Source organism: Coregonus clupeaformis, unplaced genomic scaffold (assembly GCF_020615455.1).
Source record: "Coregonus clupeaformis isolate EN_2021a unplaced genomic scaffold, ASM2061545v1 scaf0649, whole genome shotgun sequence".
In the NCBI taxonomy this organism is placed as follows: Eukaryota; Metazoa; Chordata; class Actinopteri; order Salmoniformes; family Salmonidae; genus Coregonus; species Coregonus clupeaformis.
This window is the reverse complement of record NW_025534104.1, coordinates 255,001-278,229: the sequence shown is the minus strand read 5'-3', so window position 1 is coordinate 278,229 and position 23,229 is coordinate 255,001. Positions and strand designations below refer to the sequence as shown.

Below are 23,229 nucleotides of genomic sequence, written 5' to 3'. Positions count from 1 at the left end.
ATTGAAATACCCCATTACTGCCTAGTATCCCTGAGAGCATGTGAAGAGACCCTATGGGTGGTATCTGTCTGTCTCTCTGTGAAAAACCTAGGGGTGGTATCTGTCTGTCTCTCTCTGTGAAGAACCCTAGGGGGCGGTATCTGTCTGTCTCTCTGTGAAGAACCCTTCGGGCGGTATCTGTCTGTCTCTCTGTGAAGAACCCTATGGGCGGTATCTGTCTGTCTCTCTGTGAAGGAACCCTAGGGGGTGGTATATGTCTGTCTCTCTGTGAGGAACCCTATGCGGGTGGTATCTGTCTGTCTCTCTGTGAAGAACCCTATGCGGTATCTGTCTGTCTCTCTGTAAGAACCCTAGGGGTGGTATCTGTCTGTCTCTCTGTGAAGAACCTAGGGGTGGTATCTGTCTGTCTCTCTCTGACATTTACTGCTATGGATTCTGGACTTAGAACGTTGAACATTTCTGTTGTGATGAAATCAGTAGGCAAGACTATTATATGAAAGAAATTGTTACTGTGGAATGATTAGATGTGTTATCATTTCCCAGCTTTTTTTACCGAATAAAAATATTGTAATTAGAACAGGTGTGATTTGACGCCTGGAGATAAAAATATTTATTTTAATTAATTCTGGTAAGAAAGAAAACACCATTATCTATTAACGGTCTTGTTATTTTCACACAATTTCAAAGAGATTCATTGATTTTATTTCTTGTGATTATATTTTGTGACAATGTTTTAAAAACAACAACATTCGACTCTGCAGCATAATAGATACGGATGTTAGGACAGGAAACAGGAAACAGGAAACAGGGAAACAGGCTTTTGTTTGAACCAAAATTGTACCCTATCCCCTGCATAGTGCCCAATGGGCCCCTGGTCAAAATTAGTGCACTATTTAGGGAATCGGGAGCCGTTTGGGACGCCGCCCATGAATAGGAACCCAAGTTCTGTTTTTCTTTAAATGTCAGGTCCTCTCTGATCTCTGAGCTGGTCTGCACAACCTTTTCATTGACATGGCTAATTAGGATGATTAGAGAGGCTAATATGACTGATAATGGCTGAGGAGAGAGGGAGGGAAAGGGGAGAGAGAGAGAGAGGGAGGGAGGGGAGAGAGAGGGAGGGAGGGAGGGAGGGAGGGAGGGGAGGAGAGAGAGAGAGAGAGAGAGAGAGAGAGAGGGAGGTGGAAAAGAAAAGGGAGAGAGAGGGATGGAAAGAGAGAGTGTCACGTCTCCATCCGGTGTTTAGGATGTCGATACTGTCTGGACCACGTCTGGGAGTTGGGACCCAGTCTCCCCCTTCTCCCCCTCCGTCTCTCTCCTCCCCCTTTCTCATCGACTCTGGGCCACAGAGCAAATACGCTGCAGCAACATTGACGCAACATTGATGGGACGGACAATAATTTAGACACCTCAGAGAGAGAGAGAGGGAAGAGAGAGGGAGGGAGGGAGGGAGGGAGGGAGGAGAGAGAGAGGGAGAGAGAGAGAGAGAGAGAGAGAGAAGAGAGAGAGAGAGAGAGAGACACAGAGAGAGAGAGAGAGAGAGAGAGAGAGAGAGAGAGAGAGAGAGAGAGAGAGAGCAGAGAGAGAGAGAGAGAGAGAGAGAGAGAGAGAGAGAGAGAGAGAGAGAGAGAGAGAGAAAAAGAGAGAGAGAGAGTGTGTCCTGGCTCCAGTTTATCTTATTCTGGGATGTCAGAAAATATACTCACACAAAGAACACTTGCTCTTTCCATGACATATATTGACCAGGTGAATCCAGGTGAAAACTATGATCCCTTAGTGGTCACTTGTTAAATCCACTTCAATCAGTGTAGATGAAGGGGAGGAGACAGGTTAAAGAAGGATTTTACAGCCTTGAGACATGGATTGTGTATGTGTGTCATTCCAGAGGTGAATGGGCAAGACCACAATATTTAAGAGCCTTTGAACGGGGTATGGTAGTAGGTGCCAGGCGCACTGGTTTGTGTCAAGAACTACAACGCTGCTGGGTTTTCACGCTCAACAGTTCCCCGTGTGTATCAAGAATGGTCCACCACCCAAAGGACATCCAGCCAACCTTTGACACAACTGTGGGAAGCACTGGAGTCAACACGGGCCAGAATCCCCTGTGGAACGCTTTACACACCTTGTAGGGTCCATGGTCCGACGATTTGAGGCTGTTCTGAGGGTCAATCAGATCAATTATTTAGCTACAGGGAATAGGGTGCTGTTTTACATAACCCAGGAGTTAGACTACACGTTGACATAATGCTCCGTCTGTCTGTGTCTGTGGGTTCAGTGGTAATGTTAGTCCACGGGTCACACTGCCTTTGTTTTATCAGCAATGGTTTGTTTGTTTATTATGGTCTGACTCTCTGTGGTGTCAAGCTAGGATCCGATCGTCATGCCAACCATGATGCCGGTGTAGCCGGTGTCACCAACATGTACAGTAACTATACATGATTAATGAACTAACTAACTAAGATGTACAGTAACTATACATGATTAATGAACTAATTAACTAAGATGTACAGTAACTATACATGATTAATGAGTTAACTAACCAACACATACATTAACTATAGATGATTAATTAACTAATTAACTAAGATGTACAGTAACTAATACATGATTAATGAACTAACTAACCAGCAGCGTAAAGTAACTATACATGATTAATTAACTAATTAACTAACCTAACATATATAGTAACTGACTCACTGCCTGTATGGTTACCCTGTAGTCATGTGACTCCTGTCACACAGATGCAAACACACACACACTCAATCACAATCACTACCCATAGTATGATTACAATGTGTTGATACATATGTATCTCTTTATTCCATATAAAACCCATTGTTATATGATTAGAATGTGTTATAATATATAATATAATATGCCATTTAGCAGACGCTTTTATCCAAAGCGACTTACAGTCATGCGTGCATAATTATTTTTTATTTTTTTTGTGTATGGGTGGTCCCGGGATCGAACCCACTACCTTGGCAGTTACAAGCGCCGTTCTCTACCAGCTGAGCTACAGCTGAGATACAGAGGACCACATTGTTGATACATTCCATTCAGCACAGTTCAGTAGAAGCTCCTCTTCTCTTTCAAGAACATGTTTTCTTAATTAATTAACACAAACAAGGGAAATAGAAGCTAGTGCCCCTCCTCCCCCTCCTCCCCATCCTCCCCCCTCCTCCCCCTTCCTCTCATCATTCTACCGCTCTTTCTTTTCCATTATTAATCATTCTCTGTCACCAGGAGGTCTTGTTGCAACACAGGAGGGAACACATTTGGGTGTGGCGCGCAACACCAACAGTGGACACGTTTGGGTGTAGAACAGCACGTCGTAAACTCTCTCCTCTCTCTCTCCCTTCTTCACAGACAGACAATTTTCCCACTGAGCCCAATTACATGGGCAGCAGGCAGCAGTTTGTTCAAAGGTAAGGACTCATAATGAATCATAATATACTCTGTGCTTTACAGCTATAACCTGATCCTACACTAGTACTGTACCCACAGAAGAGTTTTAGAATCTAGCAGAAATCACTAAAGAAACAGAAACAGGCATTTCGGTCTGTCAAACTCAAGTCCCCCTATATATATTTTTATTTTATTTTTTCCTCCATCTTTAATTCTTTCTTTTCATTTAGCAGCTCCGACATTCAAGGACCCAGAGCGAGCCAGCCTTAGAGACAGTGGTCACGGAGATAGCGATCAGGCCGATAGCGACCAAGACACTCAATAAAGGCTCGTGCTGCGACATGTCGTGCCAAGAGGCGCTGAAGATGAAGGCTACGGGCGTTAAACCACCTCCTCTGGAGCAGGGTGAGTCCTCGTTACCTCGTTACCCTTTACCATTCGGACTCTGACATCATCAACTCCTTTTATTATGAAGTAAGCCTTGTCTGAGTCTGGAAGGATCTCCTGTTTCTGTAAGCGTTAGGTAGCTTGATATACAATTAAACTCCTGGATGCTAGTCTACCTCCTGTTTCTGTATCGTTAGGTAGCTTGATATACAATTAAACTCCCTGGATGCTAGTCTACCTCCTGTTTCTGTATCGTTAGGTAGCTTGACATACAAGTAAACTCCCTGGATGCTAGTCTACACTCCTGTTTCTGTAGCGTTAGGTAGCTTGATATACAATTAAACTCCCTGGATGCTAGTCTACCTCCTGTTTCTGTAGCGTTAGGTAGCTTGATATACAAGTAGACTCCCTGGATGCTAGTCGACCTCCTGTTTCTGTATCGTTAGGTAGCTTGATATACAATTAAACTCCCTGGATGCTAGTCTACCTCCTGTTTCTGTATCGTTAGGTAGCTTGATATACAATTAAACTCCCTGGATGCTAGTCTACCTCCTGTTTCTGTAGCGTTAGGTAGCTTGATATACAATTAAACTCCCTGGATGCTAGTCTACCTCCTGTTTCTGTATCGTTAGGTAGCTTGATATACAAGTAGACTCCCTGGATGCTAGTCGACCTCCTGTTTTTGTATCGTTAGGTAGCTTGATATACAAGTAAACTCCCTGGATGCTAGTCTACCTCCTGTTTCTGTAGCGTTAGGTAGCTTGATATACAATTAAACTCCCTGGATGCTAGTCGACCTCCTGTTTCTGTAGCGTTAGGTAGCTTGATATACAATTAAACTCCCTGGATGCTAGTCGACCTCCTGTTTCTGTAGCGTTAGGTAGCTTGATATACAATTAAACTCCCCTGGATGCTAGTCTACCTCCTGTTTCTGTAGCGTTAGGGTAGCTTGATATACAAGTAGACTCCCTGGATGCTAGTCGACCTCCTGTTTCCTGTAGCGTTAGGTAGCTTGATATACAAGTAAACTCCCTGGATGCTAGTCGACCTCCTGTTTCTGTATCGTTAGGTAGCTTGATATACAATTAGACTCCCTGGATGCTAGTCGACCTCCTGTTTCTGTATCGTTAGGTAGCTTGATATACAAGTAGACTCCTGGATGCTAGTCTACCTCCTGTTTTTGTATCGTTAGGGTAGCTTGATATACAATTAAACTCCCTGGATGCTAGTCGACCTCCTGTTTCTGTATCGTTAGGTAGCTTGATATACAATGAAACTCCCTGGATGCTAGTCGACCTCCTGTTTCTGTATCGTTAGGTAGCTTGATATACAATTAAACTCCCTGGATGCTAGTCGACCTCCTGTTTCTGTATCGTTAGGTAGCTTGATATACAATTAAACTCCCTGGATGCTAGTCTACCTCCTGTTTCTGTATCGTTAGGTAGCTTGATATACAAGTAGACTCCCTGGATGCTAGTCTACCTCCTGTTTTTGTATCGTTAGGTAGCTTGATATACAAGTAGACTCCCTGGATGCTAGTCGACCTCCTGTTTCTGTAGCGTTAGGTAGCTTGATATACAATTAAACTCCCTGGATGCTAGTCTACCTCCTGTTTCTGTATCGTTAGGTAGCTTGATATACAATTAAACTCCCTGGATGCTAGTCGACCTCCTGTTTTTGTATCGTTAGGTAGCTTGATATACAAGTAGACTCCCTGGACAGGACGCTAGTCTGTCGCAGGCCCTTAGTTGGCATAGTCACAAAATGGCGGTTTGAAATTCCTTCCTTGAAGATAAAGGTCATGGGCATTAAACCGCATCCTCTGGAGCAGGGCGTGTCTTATGTTTAGTTTTAGTTTCACAATCTGATGAGAACCCCTTCTGTTCTGGAGGCAAACTGTACTTGGTTTCCGACAATATCACAGTTTGGATTCTGTTTCCTGGCCTGTTTCCCTTATACAATCTGACGTTATCAACCCTTTGAGAAGATGTTCATACCTGTGAGTCCCCATTCAGTTTACAATCTGAGACTCTGACGTCAACCCCTTCTATTCTGAAGATAGTTGGCGTAGTCACAAAAATGGCGATTGGTTCTTCCCTTTCATGGTCCCTCCTCAACTCTCTCTTCTCCTTCTGGCTCTTCATTGTCCCTCCCTTCAGCCTCTCTTCTCCTTCTGGCTCTTCCATGGTCCCTCCCCTCAACCTCTCTTCTCCTTCTGGCTCTTCTGGTCCCTCCCCTCAACCTCTCTTCTCCTTCTGGCTCTTCCTTCCTCCCTCACTGGCTATGGTCCCTCCCTTCAACCTCTCTTCTCCTTCTGGCTCTTCCATGGTCCCTCCCCTCAGCCTCTCTTCTCCGGCGGTCCCTCCCCTCAACCTCTCTTCTCCTTCTGGCTCTTCCATGGTCCCTCCCCTCACCTTCTCTTTTTCCCCTCAACCTCTCTTCTCCTTCTGGCTCTTCCATGGTCCCTCCCCTCAGCCTCTCTTCTCCTTCTGGCTCTTCCTTCCCTCCCCTCAGCCTCTCTTCTCTTCTGGCTCTTCCATGTCCTCCCCTCAGCCTCTCTTCTCCTTCTGGCTCTTCCTGGTCCCACCCCTCTCTCCCCTCTCTTCCATCCTCCCTCAGCCTCTCTTCTCCTTCTGGATCTTGCACACTTTGGCTTCCTCTTCATTGCTTTCCATTTTTCTTTTATCCCCCCACCTTACTCCTCACTCCTCCGTTTTTCCTCATCACCTCGTTTTCACCTCTTTGTTTTCTCTCTCTCTCTTTCTCTCTCTCTCTCTCTCTCTCTCTCTCTCTCTCTCTCTCTCTCTCTCTTCTCTCTCTCTCTGTCTCTCTCTCAATTCAATTTCAATTTCAATTTCAATCTCTCTCTCTCTCTCTCTCTTTCCTTCCTTCCTTCCTTCCTTCCTTCCTTCCTTCCTTCCTTCCTTCCTTCCTTCCTTCCTTCCTTCCTTCCTTCCTTCCTTCCTTCCTTCCTTCCTTCCTTCCTTCCTTCCTTCCTTCCTTCCTTCCTTCCTTCCTTCCTTCCTTCCTCCCTCTCTCTCTGTGTGTATTCCAGCCACGTTGTCAGTTTATCAAATCAGACAAGGCCATTATGTTTTTATAAGCCCAACCACTTTACCCTTTCCATTTAGACCCTGTTATTTTCCCCCTCCTCCCTCCCCTCCCTCCTCCCTCCCTCCCTCCCTCCTCCATACCTCTCCCCTACTGCGCTCCTCCTCTCCTCGCTCCTCTCCTCCGCCGGCAGCAGAGTGATTGTGTAAAAGTTTTATAATGGAACAAGGGAAAGGACTTAGCATGCGGCAGGCAGACGATGTAACATCCTGCGTAGCTGATTAAATATGAATAATTATTTTTAAGCGCTGTTGGTAGGGCAGATTACACACGACATGTGTAGAACAATAACTCTGGAGAGTCTCGTACTCAGCCCTCTGTCTCCCCTGTGTTCTGCTCTGTCAGCGGATGGAGGCGTAGCAGAGAGGAGAGGGAGGAATAAATGGAGGCGTGAGGAGGGATGGAGGGGATGGAGTGTGAGCGGTAGCCTCCTGAGTTACGGTAGTAGTAGGATCGTAGTGTTTCACACACCTCCAGAGAGTAAGAAAGATTTTCCTGAAATCTCACGGAAAAATAGATCTGAATGGCTTGGATAGAGGAAACGCTACATAGCAGCATTACAGAGGAGACAGTACTAGATCCAGACAGTACTACATAGCAGCATTACAGAGGAGACAGTACTATATCCAGACAGTACTACATAGCAGCATTACAGAGGAGACAGTACTAGATCCAGACAGTACTACATAGCAGCATTACAGAGGAGACAGTACTAGATCCAGACAGTACTACATAGCAGCATTACAGAGGAGACAGTACTACATAGCAGCATTACAGAGGAGAGAGTACTAGATCCAGACAGTACTACATAGCAGCATTACAGAGGAGACAGTACTACATAGCAGCATTACAGAGGAGACAGTACTATATCCAGACAGTACTACATAGCAGCATTACAGAGGAGACAGTACTAGATCCAGACAGTACTACATAGCAGCATTACAGAGGAGACAGTACTATATCCAGACAGTACTACATAGCAGCATTACAGAGGAGACAGTACTAGATCCTGACAGTACTACATAGCAGCATTACAGAGGAGACAGTACTAGATCCAGACAGTACTACATAGCAGCATTACAGAGGAAATAAGGTACAGTGCTGTCTGTCTGTCTGTCTGTCTGTCTGTCTGTCTGTCTGTCTGTCTTAACAGCGTATGTCTTTTCATTGGGTTTTAGATTAGAGAAAACACTACATTGGCAAGAGGAATTGGCCAATTAAAGGCGGCCATATGTTTCCCATTTTGAAAATGTACAAATTTAATCGTCCATGAGAACGGTTCAGAGAGAAAGATGGAAATTATGGAAACATTTATACGTGACGATGCTTATGACAAAAATGTGTTAGCACAGTGCTGAACATGTCCACGCACTTAGCGTTAATGACCCTGTAGAACAACACATTACACTGCACCTACCATACTACTATGGCTGACCCTGTAAAACAACACATTACACTGCACCTATCATACTACTATGGCTGACCCTGTAGAGCAACACATTACACTGAACCTATCATACTACTATGGCTGACCCTGTAAAACAACACATTACACTGCACCTATCATACTACTATGGCTGACCCTGTAAAACAACACATTACACTGCACCTATCATACTACTATGGCTGACCCTGTAAAACAACACATTACACTGCACCTATCATACTGCTAGACTGACCCTGTAAAACAACACATTACACTGCACCTATCATACTACTATGGCTGACCCTGTAAAACAACACATTACACTGGACCTATCATACTACTATGGCTGACCCTGTATAACAACACACTGCACCTATCATACTACTATGGCTGACCCTGTAAAACAACACATTGCACTGCACCTATCATACTACTATGGCTGACCCTGTAAAACAACACATATATTAGTGGATTTGGCTGTTTCACCTGTTGCTGACCGGTGTATAAAATGTAGCACACGCCATGCAATCTCCATAGACAAACAGGCAATCTCCATAGACAAACAGGCAATCTCCATAGACAATCAGGCAATCTCCATAGACAAACAGGCAATCTCCATAGACAAACAGGCAATCTCCATAGACAAACAGGCAATCTCCATAGACAAACAGGCAATCTCCATGAGACAAACAGGCAATACGCTCCATAGACAAACAGGCAATCTCCATAGACAAACAGGCAATCTCCATAGACAAACAGGCAATACTCCATAGACAAACAGTGAGTCTCCATAGACAAACATGCAATCTCCATAGACAAACAGGCAATCTCCATAGACAAACATGCAATCTCCATAGACAAACATGCAATCTCCATAGACAAACAGGCAATCTCCATAGACAAACAGGCAATCTCCATAGACAAACATGCAATCTCCATAGACAAACAGGCAATCTCCATAGACAAACAGGCAATCTCCATAGACAAACAGGCAATCTCCATAGACAAACAGGCAATCTCCATAGACAAACAGGCAATCTCCATAGACAAACAGGCAATCTCCATAGACAAACAGGCAATCTCCATAGACAAACAGGCAATCTCCATAGACAAACAGGCAATCTCCATAGACAAACATGCAATCTCCATAGACAAACATGTGAGCTCCATAGACAAACATTGGCAGTAGTATGGCCCGTACTGGAGCTCAGTGACTTTCCAACAAGTTAGTTCGTCCAATTTCTGCCCTGCTAGAGCTGCCCCCAGTCAACTGTAAGTGCTGTTATTGTGAAGTGGAAACGTCTAGGAGCAACAACGGCTCAGCCGCCAAGTGGTAGGCCACACAAGCTCACAGAACAGGACCGCCGAGTGCTGGGCGCGTGGCGAGTAAACATCTTCTGTCCTCGGTTGCAACACTCACTACCGATTTCCAAACTGCCTCTGGAAGCAACGTCAGCACACAAACAGTTTGTCTGGAGCTTCATGAAATGGGTTTCCATGGATGAGTTCTCTGGAGTGATGAATCACGCTTCACCATCTGGCAGTCCGACGGCTGAATCTGGGTTTGGCGCATGCCAGGAGAACGCTACCTGCCCCAATGTATTGTGCAAACTGTAAAGTTTGGTGGAGGAGGAATAATGGTCTGGGGCCATTTTCATGGTTCGGGCTAGGCCCCTTAGTTCCAGTGAAAGGAAATCTTAACGCTACAGCATACAATGACATTCTAGACGATTCTGTGCTTCCAACTTTCTGGCAACAGTTTGGGAAGGCCCTTTCCTGTTTCAGCATGACAATGCCCCCGTGCACAAACCGAGGTCCATACAGATATGGTTTGTCGAGATCGGTGTGGAAGAACTTGACTGGTCTGCACAGAGCCCTGACCTCAACCCCATTGAACACCTTTGGAATGAATTAGAATGCCGACTGCGAGCCTAATCGCCCAACATCAGTGCCCGACCTCACTAATGCTCTTGTGGCTGAATGGAAGCAAGTCCCCGCAGCAATGTTCCAACATCTAGTGGAAAGCCTTCTCAGAAGAGTGGAGGCTGTTATAGCAGCAAAGGGGGCAACCAACTCCATATTAATGGCCATGATTTTGGAATGAGATGTTCGACGAGCAGGTGTCCACATACTTTTAGTCATATAGTGTATTACATCATGTCTAGAGAGAGAGAGAGAGAGAGAGAGAGAGAGAGAGAGAGAGAGAGAGAGAGAGAGAGAGAGAGAGAGAGAGAGAGAGAGATGAGATATAAAGAAGAGGTTTCATCTGACCATATGACATTCTCCCAATCCTCTTCTGGATCATCCAAATGCACTCTAGCAAACTTCAGACGGGCCTGGACATGTCTGGCTTAAGCAGGGGGACACGTCTGGCACTGCAGGATTTGAGTCCCTGGCGGCTTAGTGTGTTACTGATGGTAGGCTTTGTTACTTTGGTCCCAGCTCTCTGCAGGTCATTCACTAGGTCCCCCCGTGTGGTTCTGGGATTTTTGCTCACCGTTCTTGTGATCATTTTGAGAGAGAGAGAAGATTTGGGACGCAGACCGTGTATTAATTAAGCAGAAGTGTATCCCCCAAACAAATTGTAAGCTATTAATTGGTCATTAATTGATGCAGTGATTTGCCGCTAATCTTTGTTCTGCTGCTGTGTGTGTGAGTGTTTGGTGTGTGTGTGTGTCTCTCTGTGTGTGTGTGTGTGTGTGTGTGTAATGGCATGGTTTGCTCGTTCCAGTTGAGTTGACACCATCGTCGCTATATCTGTCAGACAGCAGAGAGATATGATAGAGAGATAACACCCAGAGATAGAGATATAACACCCAGAGATAGAGAGATAACACCCAGAGATAGAGAGATAACACCCAGATAGAGAGATATCACCCAGAGATAGAGATATATCACCCAGAGATAGAGAGATAACACCCAGATAGAGAGATATCACCCAGAGATAGAGAGATATCACCCGGAGATAGAGCTGATGGAGGGAGGAGGGAGGGAGGGAGAAATGAGATGCCATTAGGCTAGGTGGTGGTGTAAGTGTTCTGAATGACCTCCTAATTAACTGGGATTGGAGCGATGATAATCACATTGCTACGCCTTGTTTAAGAACGAGGAAGGGAGAGAGAGGGAGGAAGAGGTACTATGACTGAGAGAGAGAGAGAGAGAGAGAGAGAGAGGAGAGAGAGAGAGAGAGAGAGAGAGAGAGAGAGAGAGAGAGAGAGAGCTACTGCCATGGTGTCTCTCTCTCTCTCTCTCCTCTCTCTCTCTCTCTCTCTCTCTCTCTCTCTCTCCCTCTCTCCCTCTCTCTCTCTCTTCTCTCTCTCTCTCTCTCTCCCTCTCTCCCTCTCTCTCTCTCTCTCCTCTCTCTCTCTCTCCCTCTCCCTCTCTCCCTCTCTCTCTCTCTCTCTCTCTCATTCTCTCTCTCGCTCTCTCATTCTCTCTCTCTCTCATTCTCTCTCTCTCTCATTCTCTCTCTCTCTCTCTCTCTCTCTCTCTCTCTCTCTCTCTCTCTCTCTCTCTCTCTCTCTCTCTCTCTCATGCCGCTTTCCACACAGACCTAGACCCGCCCCCTGTCTCAAGGAGCACATTTGTTGTTGCTTGATCATTCTGCATGGTCAATGCAGCACATGCAACAATGTTGATGACAACGATGATGCTGTTTCCACTTTTGCTTCTTAATATAAATCCACAAGCGTTCAATAATCACACTATTAGTTTGTGTTTCTTACAAACAGCTTGTTTGTCTTTTCTTAGCAAGTCGTGGCTAAGTCGTGTAAGCCGTTAATGCTAATCACTTGTTAGCTGGCTATCTTGCTTGCTAAATAAATGTACTGAGTCAGAGCAAACGTAGCTAGCTAATACAGCCTGGTACCAGTGATGGTGTAGGCCTAGATCAGCATGTCGTTTGTGCAACAGTAGTATCTTCTAAATCAAAGAGGAATAGGCGAAAGCATGAATATGTTAGTTACATGAAGTAGCTAAGAGACAACATTTAATGTAGGGTCCCTTAGGAAACACTGACCAACACTTTGCCACAATAACTCCTCCTCACAATAACTCCTCCCTGGCATTTTCTTTCTTTCTTTGTCATATCAAACAACACTGGTATTGAAAGTGCCCACTATTATCTTCTATAGAATTACAATTTCTTCATTTTCCATGATTCCAACAGTTCACCCAAGTGTTTTGATCTAAATCGCAAGTCAAATCGCAATTTGCAACATTTGGTTGAAAATAAGGCCTATATTTGTTGTCCATACCGTGCACCTCTATGTGGAAATGATCTGAAATTAGTGCAGAAATTGATGAAAACGCAAGAGCGTGTGTGTGTGTCAAAGGCAGAGTTGCCTGTCAGTAAACCAGTCATGTAGAATAGTCCCTGACTTCCTCTGTCTGCAGTGAATGCAAATGTAAAAATGTTCTCCCAGAAATATCAGTGACGAGCCACTCGACCATTTAGGGATTTTTACAGGGAACCCCTTGAGACTGTCTCTGCACCTGAACATTACAATGTTATTACTACACCACTTAGACGTCTCAGCCCACTCTCCTCAGCCCCCTCTCCTCTCCCCAGCCCCCCTCTCCTCTCTCCTCTCCCCAGCCCCCTCTCCTCTCTCCTCTCCTCAGCCCCCTCTCCCTCTCTCCTCCACTCAGCCCCCCACTCCTCTCTCCACTCCTCTCTCCTCTCCTCCCTTACTCCTCTCTCCACTCCCCTCTCTCCTCTCCTCAGCCTCCACTCCTCTCTCCATTCATCTCTCCTCTCCTCAGCATTTACTCCTCTCTCCCTCCTCTCTCCTCAGCCTCCACTCCTCTCTCCACTCCTCTCTCCTCTCCTCAGCCTCCCTCCTCCCTCCACTCCTCTCTCCTCTCCTCAGCCTCCACTCCTCTATCCACTCCTCTCTCCTCAGCCTTTACTCCTCTCTCCACTCCTATCTCCACTCCTCTCTCCTCTCCTCAGCCTCCACTCCGCTCTCCACTCATCTCTCCTCTCCTCAGCATTTACTCCTCTCTCCACTCCTCTCTCCTCTCCTCAGCCTCCACTCCTCTCTCCACTCCTCTCTCCTCTCCTCAGCCTCCACTCCTCTCTCCACTCCTCTCTCCTCTCCTCAGCCTCCACTCCTCTCTCCACTCCTCTCTCCTCAGCCTTTACTCCTCTCTCCACTCCTCTCTCCTCTCCTCAGCCTCCTCTCCTCTCTCCACTCCTCTCTCCACTCCTCTCACCACTCCTCTCTCCTCTCCTCAGCCTTTACTGCTCTCTCCACTCCTCTCTCCTCTCCTCAGTCTTTACTCCTCTCTCCACTCCTCTCTCCACTCCTCAGTCTTTACTCCTCTCTCCACTCCTCTCTCCACTCCTCAGTCTTTACTCCTCTCTCCACTCCTCTCTCCACTCCTCTCTCCTCTCCTCAGTCTTTACTCCTCTCTCCACTCCTCTCTCCCTCCTCTCTCCACTCCTCAGTCTTTACTCCTCTCTCCACTCCTTTCTCCTCTCCTCAGCCTTTACTCCTCTCTCCACTCCTCTCTCCACTCCTCAGTCTTTACTCCTCTCTCCACTCCTCTCTCCACTCCTCAGTCTTTACTCCTCTCTCCACTCCTCAGTCTTTACTCCTCTCTCCACTCCTCTCTCCACTCCTCAGTCTTTACTCCTCTCTCCACTCCTCTCTCCACTCCTCAGTCTTTACTCCTCTCTCCACTCCTCTCTCCACTCCTCCTCTCTCCCTCCTCTCTACTCCTCTCTCCTCTCTCCCTCTCTTTCTCCTCTCTCCACTCCTCTCTCCCCTCACCCTCCCTCTCTCCACTCCTCTCTCCTCCTCTCTCCACTCCTCTCTCCCTCCTCTCTCCACTCCTCAGTCTTTACTCCTCTCTCCACTCCTCTCTCCACTCCTCTCTCCCTCCTCAGTCTTTCTCCTCTCTCCACTCCTCTCTCCCTTCCACTCCTCGTCTTTACTCCTCTCTCCACTCCTCAGTCTTTACTCCTCTCTCCACTCCTCTCTCTCCTCCCTCCTCCCTCCCCCTCTTCCTCTTCTCCTTCTCCTTCTTTACTCCTCTCTCCTCCTCTCTCCCTCTCTCCACTCCTCTCTCCACTCCTCTCTCCCTCCCTCATCTTTACTCCTCTCTCCCTCTCCTCAGTCTTTACTCCTCCCCCCCTCCTCTCTCCTCCTCTCTCCTCTCCTCATTTTACTCCTCTCTCCACTCCTCTCTCCACTCCTCTCTCCCTCCTCTCTCCTCCTCAGTCTTTTCACTCCTCTCCTCCTCCTCTCTCACTCCTCTCTCCTCTCCTCATCTTTCTCCTCTCCCTCATCTCTCCTCTCTCCTCCTCTCTTTCTCCTCTCTCCCTCCTACTTCCCCCTCCTCCTCTCTCCCCTTTCTTTCCTCCTCTCTTCCTCCTCTCTCCCACTCCAGTCTTTACTCCTCCTCCACCCCTCAGTCTTTACTCCTCTCTCCACTCCCTCTCCCCCTCCTCTCTCCACTCCTCTCTCCACTCCTCTCTCCACTCCTCAGTCTTTACTCCTCTCTCCACTCCTCAGTCTTTACTCCTCTCTCCACTCCTCTCTCCACTCCTCTCTCCACTCCTCTCTCCACTCCTCTCTCCACTCCTCTCTCCACTCCTCAGTCTTTACTCCTCTCTCCACTCCTCTCTCCACTCCCTCAGTCTTTACTCCTCTCTCCCTCCTCGTCTTTACTCCTCTCCCCTCCTCTCTCCTCCTCTCTTTTCCTCTCCCCCTCCACTCCTCCCTCTCAGTCTTTCTCCTCTCTCCCTCTCTCTCGAGTCTCCTCCCTCTCTCCCTCCTCTCTCCACTCCTCAGTCTTTACTCCCTCTCTCCTCCCCCTCCTCTCTCCTCCTCTCTCCCTCCTCTCTCCCCTCTCTCCACTCCTCTCTCCACTCCTCAGTCTTTCCCTCTCTCCCCTCCCCCTCCCTTCTTCTCTCTCCCTCCCTCTCTCTCCTCTCTTCTCCTCTCTCCTCCTCGTCCCTCCTCTCTCCCTCCTCTCTCCTCCTCTCTCACTCCTCTCTCCCTCCTCAGTCTTTCCTCCTCTCTCTCCTCCTCTCTCCCACTCCTCTCTCCCCTCCTCTCTCCCCTCCTCTCTCCTTCTCTCAGTCTTACTCCTCTCTCCACTCCTCAGTCTTTACTCCTCTCCCTCCTCTCTCCTCCTCTCTCCACTCCTCTCATCCTCTCCTCCTCTCTCCCTCGCCCTCCTCTCCACTCCTCAGTCTTTCTCCTCTCTCCCTCCTCTCTCCTCTCCTCTCTCCACTCCTCAGTCTTTCTCCTCTCCCTCCTCTCTCCCTCCTCTCCCCTCCCTCTCTCCGCTCCTCGTCTCCCTCCTCTCTCCACTCCTTCTCCTCTCTCCCTCCTCAGTCTTTACTCCTCCTCCTCCTCTCTCTCTCTCTCCCACTCCTCAGTCTTTTCTCTCCTCCTCTTCTCTCCCTCCTCTCTCCCTCCTCAGTCTTCCTCCCTCTCTCCCCTCCTCTCTCCCACTCCTCTCTCCACTCCTCAGCCTTTACTCCTCTCTCCCTCCTCTCTCCTCTCCCTCTCTCCCTCCTTCTCTCCTCTCCTCTCTCCTCCTCAGCTTTACTCCTCTCCCTCCTCTCTTCTCCTCTCTCACTCCTCCTCTCACTCCTCTCTCCACTCCTCTCTCCACTCTCTCTCCTCCTCAGTCTTTACTCCTCTCTCCCACTCCTCAGTCTTTACTCCTCTCTCCACTCCTCTCTCACTCCTCAGTCTTTACTCCTCTCTCACTCCTCTCTCCCTCCTCTCTCCTCCCTCTCTCCACTCCTCAGTCTTTACTCCTCTCTCCCTCCCTCTCTCCACTCCTCTCTCCCACTCCTCTCTCCACTCTCTCCACTCCTCAGTCTTTACTCCCTCTCTCCCTCCTCTCTCCACTCCTCTCTCCACTCCCTCTCTCCACTCCTCAGTCTTTACTCCTCTCTCCTCCTCTCCACTCCTCTCTCCACTCCTCTCTCCACTCCTCTCTCCACTCCTCAGTCTTTACTCCTCTCTCCGCTCCTCTCTCCACTCCTCTCTCCAATCCTCTCTCCACTCCTCTCTCCACTCCTCAGTCTTTACTCCTCTCTCCACTCCTCTCTCCACTCCTCTCTCCACTCCTCAGTCTTTACTCCTCTCTCCGCTCCTCTCTCCACTCCTCTCTCCACTCCTCTCTCCACTCTTTCTTTTTTATTTATTCTTCTTCTTCTTCTTCTTGTCTTTCTGATTACGTGGGAGAATCATAATCAGAGGTTGTCGATTAAAAAGCACAGTCATTTCCAGAGCATTAATTAAACGGTCAAAAGTCAAATCTGATGCCCTTTTCACACTAACGCATCACCATGGCAACAACACATCTACTTCTTCTGCTTCCTTTCTCTCTCTCGCTCTCTCATTCTCTCTCTCTCACTCTCTCTCTCTCATTCTCTCTCTCTCTCTCTCTCATTCTCTCTCTCTCTCTCTCTCTGCTCTCTCTCTCTCTCGCTCTCTCATTCTCTCTCTCTCTCATTCTCTCTCTCTCACTCTCTCTCTCTCTCATTCTCTCTCTCTCTCTCATTCTCTATCTCTCTCTCATTCTCTATATCTCTCATTCTCTATCTCTATCTCTCTCTCTCGCATTCTCTATCTCTCTCTCTCATTCTCTCTCTCTCTCTCATTCTCTCTCTCTCTCCCTCTCTCTCTCTCCCTCTCTCCCTCCCTCTCTCACTCTCTCTCTCTCATTCTCTCTCTCTCTCTCTCTCTCTCTCTCTCTCTCTCTCTCTCTCTCTCTCTCTCTCTCTCTCTCTCTCTCTCTCTCTCTCTCTCTCTCTGTCTCTCTCTCTCTCTCTGTCTCTCTCTCTCTCTCTCTCTTCTCTTGTCTCTCTCTCTCTCTCTCTCTCTATCTCTCTCTATCTCTCTCTCTCTATCTCTCTCTTCTCCTCTCTCTCTCTCTCTCATTCTCTCTCTCATTCTCTCTCTCTCTCTCTCTCTCTCTCTCTCTCTCTCTCTCTCTCTCTCTCTCTCTCTCCCTCTCTCCCTCCCTCTCTCATTCTCTCTCTCATTCTCTCTCTCTCTCTCTCTCTCTCTCTCTCTCTCTATAAACCTTTATCTGACTGTAAAAAGGCTATTTGGCATCATTTATATTTCATGGCTCTAGATAATGCAGCCATGTTCTGTTCTAGCCAGTGGAAACTTCAGTCACTCGCTTTTATTTGTTTTGAATCTTGTGAATTTTCTAGCGCCTCTACCAATCCTCCCAACTCCATCCTTTAATCATTTTCATCATTGTGATCGACTCTAAATAGACGCTGTGTCCATTCATCAATAATCTGGCAGGGTTTCTCTCTAAATACCATGTCTGTCTCTACTCAAATCAAATCTCCATAGAAACAATGAGAAATGAAATGCAAAGTCCTTACATCCTCTGTATTGTCTATAGCTTTCAATCCTGTAGTGATCCTCACACTTTGGATGCCTTTCAAATGGCACCCTTCTCCCTATGGGCCCTGGTCAGAACTAGTGCACTATATAGGGAATAGGGTGTCATTTGGGACTCAACCTGAGCTTTCTGCTGCACTGGTTCATCATCCTCCTGGTAGTAGCCTAGACACAGTACATCAGGACTGACAACAATAAATACCACACTATAACAAATTATTGATCTCCAGTCAGATTATACATAGATTTTTCCTTCCCGCAAAGACAAATTAGCTGTGTGTGTGTGTGTGTGTGTGTGCATGCATACTCTCACGTGTGTTTTGTGCACTGTATCGTTTAACACAGAGAATATTAAATACATCAATCAAAAGAGAAACATTTATTTTAAAAAACAACAACGTGAGACCCTTTCCAGCTGCTACACTGTTCTCTAGGGAAGATACCTTCCCACTCACATTACATTAGCTGCTTCAACTCCTGGGAATATGATGGTATGCTGTTTATGATCATCACCATGGTGATATTGATACTGACATCAACCTCTGGTGCAGAACCAAAGCGCGGAGCGGAACTGATCGGAACCAAGCGCAACAGTGTTTGTGTTCCCTGGAACATGTTGTTTGTGTTCCGATGTTCCGATGTTTCCGATGTTCTGATGTTTCTGATGTTCGATGTTCGATGTTCTGATGTTCTGATGTTCCGATGTTCTGATGTTCCGATGACCTAGAAAACACAGCATTCTGCTTAACTTGATCATCAGCATCTTTCCTTCAGTATCCTTCTTGGCTTGGCTATGTTTGGTTTATTCATATTACCACGGGCGGTTTGAGATAACGTATTGTCTTTGGTACTTCACAAAACATCAGCATTACTGCACCTATTCCCTATGTAGTGCACTACTTTTAACCAGAACCATAGGTCAAAAGTAGTGCACTACATATGGAAAAAGGGTGCAATTAGGGACTCAGTCATTGTGTTTGTGAGTGAGTTAATGACTAAACAGCTGCTGAGAAAACAGCTTCAGTGAAAACATGTTAATTACAGCCTTCACAAACATTGGTCTTAGCAGGTAGCATATGGGGAAGTCTTGGTTGTGTGTGTGTGTGTGTGTTTTTCTGTGTGTGTGTGTGTGTGTGTTTTTTCTGTGTGTGTGTGTGTGTCACATCTGTCAGTTGTTTAATGTGATAAATGAACGTCGTTGAGGCTCGTTGTTACATGAATTGTTCACATCAAGACATTAATTCACGCAATTGTCACCTTTTTTCTCACAAACCATCTCTTCTCTTCACGTTTGGAATCTGAAAAGGTATTTTTATAGATTATGAATGATTCCCACGCACACGCACACACACACACACACACACACACACACACACACAGTGGATGATTCATTGTGTTGCCCGTCTATTCACAACGGCGTTGTTGTCTTTAAATCCCTCTAGTTATTTAAAAGCCTGTTGTTTTCATTGTGTTGAAGATGCCAGCTGAGGTGACTGACTGACGCCTGTCTGGAATCTCTCTGTTATTAGCACCCACTCCAACGGAAACAAAAAAACACAGTCTGAGATCTTGAAGGATTTGTTGATATGCTTGCTGGGATTTCAGTATTAGACAGTAATCTAAACGGATTAGATTAATCTCAACAACTAGATGACACCAGATGTTCTTGTGTGGCTTCTTGTTGGTGGGACTCAGTTGGCTGGAGAGGGGATTGGTGTCAGATATCTGTTGTTGGTGGGACCAGTTGGCTGGAGAGGATTGGTGTCAGATATATGTTGTTGGTGGGACCAGTTGGCTGGAGAGGATTGGTGTCAGATATCTGTTGTTGGTGGACCAGTTGGCTGGAGAGGATTGGTGTCAGATGTCTGTTGTTGGTGGGACCAGTTGGCTGGAGAGGATTGGTGTCAGATATCTGTTGTTGGTGGGACCAGTTGGCTGGAGAGGATTGGTGTCAGATATCTGTTGTTGGTGGGACCAGTTGGCTGGAGAGGATTGGTGTCAGATATCTGTTGTTGGTGGGACCAGTTGGCTGGAGAGGATTGGTGTCAGATATCTGTTGTTGGTGGGACCAGTTGGCTGGAGAGGATTGGTGTCAGATATCTGTTGTTGGTGGGACCAGTTGGCTGGAGAGGATTGGTGTCAGATATCTGTTGTTGGTGGGACCAGTTGGCTGGAGAGGATTGGTGTCAGATATCTGTTGTTGGTGGGACCAGTTGGCTGGAGAGGATTGGTGTCAGATATCTGTTGTTGGTGGGACCAGTTGGCTGGAGAGGATTGGTGTCAGATATCTGTTGTTGGTGGGACCAGTTGGCTGGAGAGGATTGGTGTCAGATATCTGTTGTTGGTGGGACCAGTTGTCTGGAGAGGATTGGTGTCAGATATCTGTTGTTGGTGAGACCAGTTGGCTGGAGAGGATTGGTGTCAGATATCTGTTGTTGGTGGGACCAGTTGGCTGGAGAGGATTGGTGTCAGATATCTGTTGTTGTTTGTCCCTCATCTAGCTGGTCAACGTGGTCCCTCATCTAGCTGGTCAACGTGGTCCCTCATCTAGCTGGTCAACGTGGTCCCTCATCTAGCTGGTCAACGTGGTCCCTCATCTAGCTGGTCAACGTGGTCCTTCATCTAGCTGGTCAACGTGGTCCCTCATTTAGCTGGTCAACGTGGTCCCTCATCTAGCTGGTCAACGTGGTCCCTCATCTAGCTGGTCAACGTGGTCCCTCGTTTAGCTGGTCAACGTGGTCCTTCATCTAGCTGGTCAACGTGGTCCCTCATTTAGCTGGTCAACGTGGTCCCTCATCTAGCTGGTCAACGTGGTCCCTCATCTAGCTGGTCAACGTGGTCCCTCATCTAGCTGGTCAACGTGGTCCCTCATCTAGCTGGTCAACATGGTCCCTCATCTAGCTGGTCAACGTGGTCCCTCATTTAGCTGGTCAACGTGGTCCCTCATCTAGCTGGTCAACATGGTCCCTCATTTAGCTGGTCAACGTGGTCCCTCATCTAGCTGGTCAACGTGGTCCTTCATCTAGCTGGCCAACGTGGTCCTTCATCTAGCTGGTCAACGTGGTCCCTCATCTAGCTGGTCAACGTGGTCCCTCATCTAGCTGGTCAACGTGGTCCCTCATCTAGCTGGTCAACGTGGTCCTTCATCTGGCTGGTCAACGTGGTCCCTCGTTTAGCTGGTCAACGTGGTCCTTCATCTAGCTGGTCAACGTGGTCCCTCATTTAGCTGGTCAACGTGGTCCCTCATCTAGCTGGTCAACGTGGTCCCTCATCTAGCTGGTCAACGTGGTCCCTCATCTAGCTGGTCACGCGTGGTCCCTCATCTAGCTGGTCAACGTGGTCCTTCATCTAGCTGGTCAGCGTGGTCCCTCATTTAGCTGGTCAACGTGGTCCCTCATCTAGCTGGTCAACGTGGTCCTCATCTAGCTGGTCAACGTGGTCCTCGTTTAGCTGGTCAACGTGGTCCTTCATCTAGCTGGTCAACGTGGTCCCTCATCTAGCTGGTCAACGTGGTCCCTCATCTAGCTGGTCAACGTGGTCCCTCATTTAGCTGGTCAACGTGGTCCCTCATCTAGCTGGTCAACGTGGTCCCTCATCTAGCTGGTCAACGTGGTCCCTCATCTAGCTGGTCAACGTGGTCCCTCATCTAGCTGGTCAACGTGGTCCCTCATCTAGCTGGTCAACGTGGTCCCTCATCTAGCTGGTCAGCGTGGTCCCTCATTTAGCTGGTCAACGTGGTCCCTCATCTAGCTGGTCAACGTGGTCCCTCATCTAGCTGGTCAACGTGGTCCCTCATTTAGCTGGTCAACGTGGTCCTTCATCTAGCTGGTCAACGTGGTCCCTCATTTAGCTGGTCAACGTGGTCCCTCATCTAGCTGGTCAACGTGGTCCCTCATCTAGCTGGTCAACGTGGTCCCTCATCTAGCTGGTCAACGTGGTCCCTCATCTAGCTGGTCAACATGGTCCCTCATCTAGCTGGTCAACGTGGTCCCTCATTTAGCTGGTCAACATGGTCCCTCATCTAGCTGGTCAACATGGTCCCTCATTTAGCTGGTCAACGTGGTCCCTCATCTAGCTGGTCAACGTGGTCCCTCATCTAGCTGGTCAACGTGGTCCCTCATCTAGCTGGTCAACGTGGTCCCTCATTTAGCTGGTCAACGTGGTCCCTCATTTAGCTGGTCAACGTGGTCCCTCATCTAGCTGGCCAGATGTGTGTGTGACTTCTCACGGTTGCCAGCTGGTTGGAGAAGATTGATCCTAGAGATCTTTATTTAGTTGCTAACCGCCAGAGGATTGATCCTAGAGATCCTTATTTAGTGGCCAACCATCAGAGGATTGATCCTAGAGATCCTTATTTAGTGGCTAACCGCCAGAGGATTGATCCTAGAGATCCTTATTTAGTGGCCAACCACCAGAGGATTGATCCTAGAGATCCTTATTTAGTGGCCAACCACCAGAGGATTGATCCTAGAGATCCTTATTTAGTGGCCAACCACCAGAGGATTGATCCTAGAGATCCTTATTTAGTGGCCAACCACCAGAGGATTGATCCTAGAGATCCTTATCACTCAGTCGGTCTGTCCCTGGTTTAGCTGCTGGGTATGAGGTGAAGCACACACACACACACACACACACACACACACACACACACACACACACACACACACACACACACACACACACAGTGGTCTAGCTGACCGATTGGCCTTGGCCCCAAATACAACACTGTCTAGTGATTCATGACAGAGACTGTGTCCCAAATAGCACCCTATTCCCTATATTGCCATAGCTCTGGTCAAAAGTAGTGCACTTCATAGGGAACAGGATGCCATTTGGGACGCAGATATATTGGAGAACAGGAAATTAGAACCCTGAACGATCTAAACCAGAGGTACAAGAGTTATCACTCAAAGTCATTCAAGATTTGTTGTCTCCTGCAGGGTTATGGGTGGGTCGTACGGTGTGTGTGTGTGTCGTACGGTGTGTGTGTGTCATACGGTGTGTGTGTCGTACGGTGTGTGTGTCGTACGGTGTGTGTGGGTCATACGGTGTGTGTGTAGTACGGTGTGTGTGTGTCATACGGTGTGTGTGTCATACGGTGTGTGTGTCGTACGGTGTGTGTGTTGTACGGTGTGTGTGTCGTACGGTGTGTGTGTTGTACGGTGTGTGTGTCGTACGGTGTGTGTGTCGTACGGTGTGTGTGTTGTACGGTGTGTGTGTCGTACGGTGTGTGTGTCGTACAGTGTGTGTGTGTGTGTGTGTGTGTGTGTGTGTGTCGTATAGTGTGTGTGTGTGTGTGTGTGTGTGTGTGTGTGTGTGTGTGTGTGTGTGTGTGTGTGTGTGTCGTTCACCCTGTTCTTAGAGGATCCTGGGGATGCCGTCACGTACGGCTAAGCCACTTGAAATCCTGCAGAAAGCCTCAAATCTTCTACGGTAGAGAAAACATGGCAGTCTTAGGAATTCTCCTCCCTGTCACCCTCATTATAAAAGCTTTAAAAGATTAGAGCT

The 23,229-nt window shown here is 47.5% G+C and overlaps 1 protein-coding gene across 1 annotated transcript in view; it reads left to right on the top strand.

The window, feature by feature from the left end:
* The first annotated feature begins 3,764 nt into the window (after positions 1 to 3,764).
* The window catches only part of LOC123485334 (protocadherin-17-like), a 72,626-nt gene continuing 53,161 nt past the window's right edge, over positions 3,765 to 23,229 (top strand). Inside the window, exon 1 of the mRNA XM_045216248.1 lies at positions 3,765 to 3,810. Within this exon, the coding sequence (XP_045072183.1) occupies positions 3,771 to 3,810 (40 nt within the window). The 5' untranslated portion in view covers positions 3,765 to 3,770. The remainder of the gene's footprint in view (positions 3,811 to 23,229) is intronic.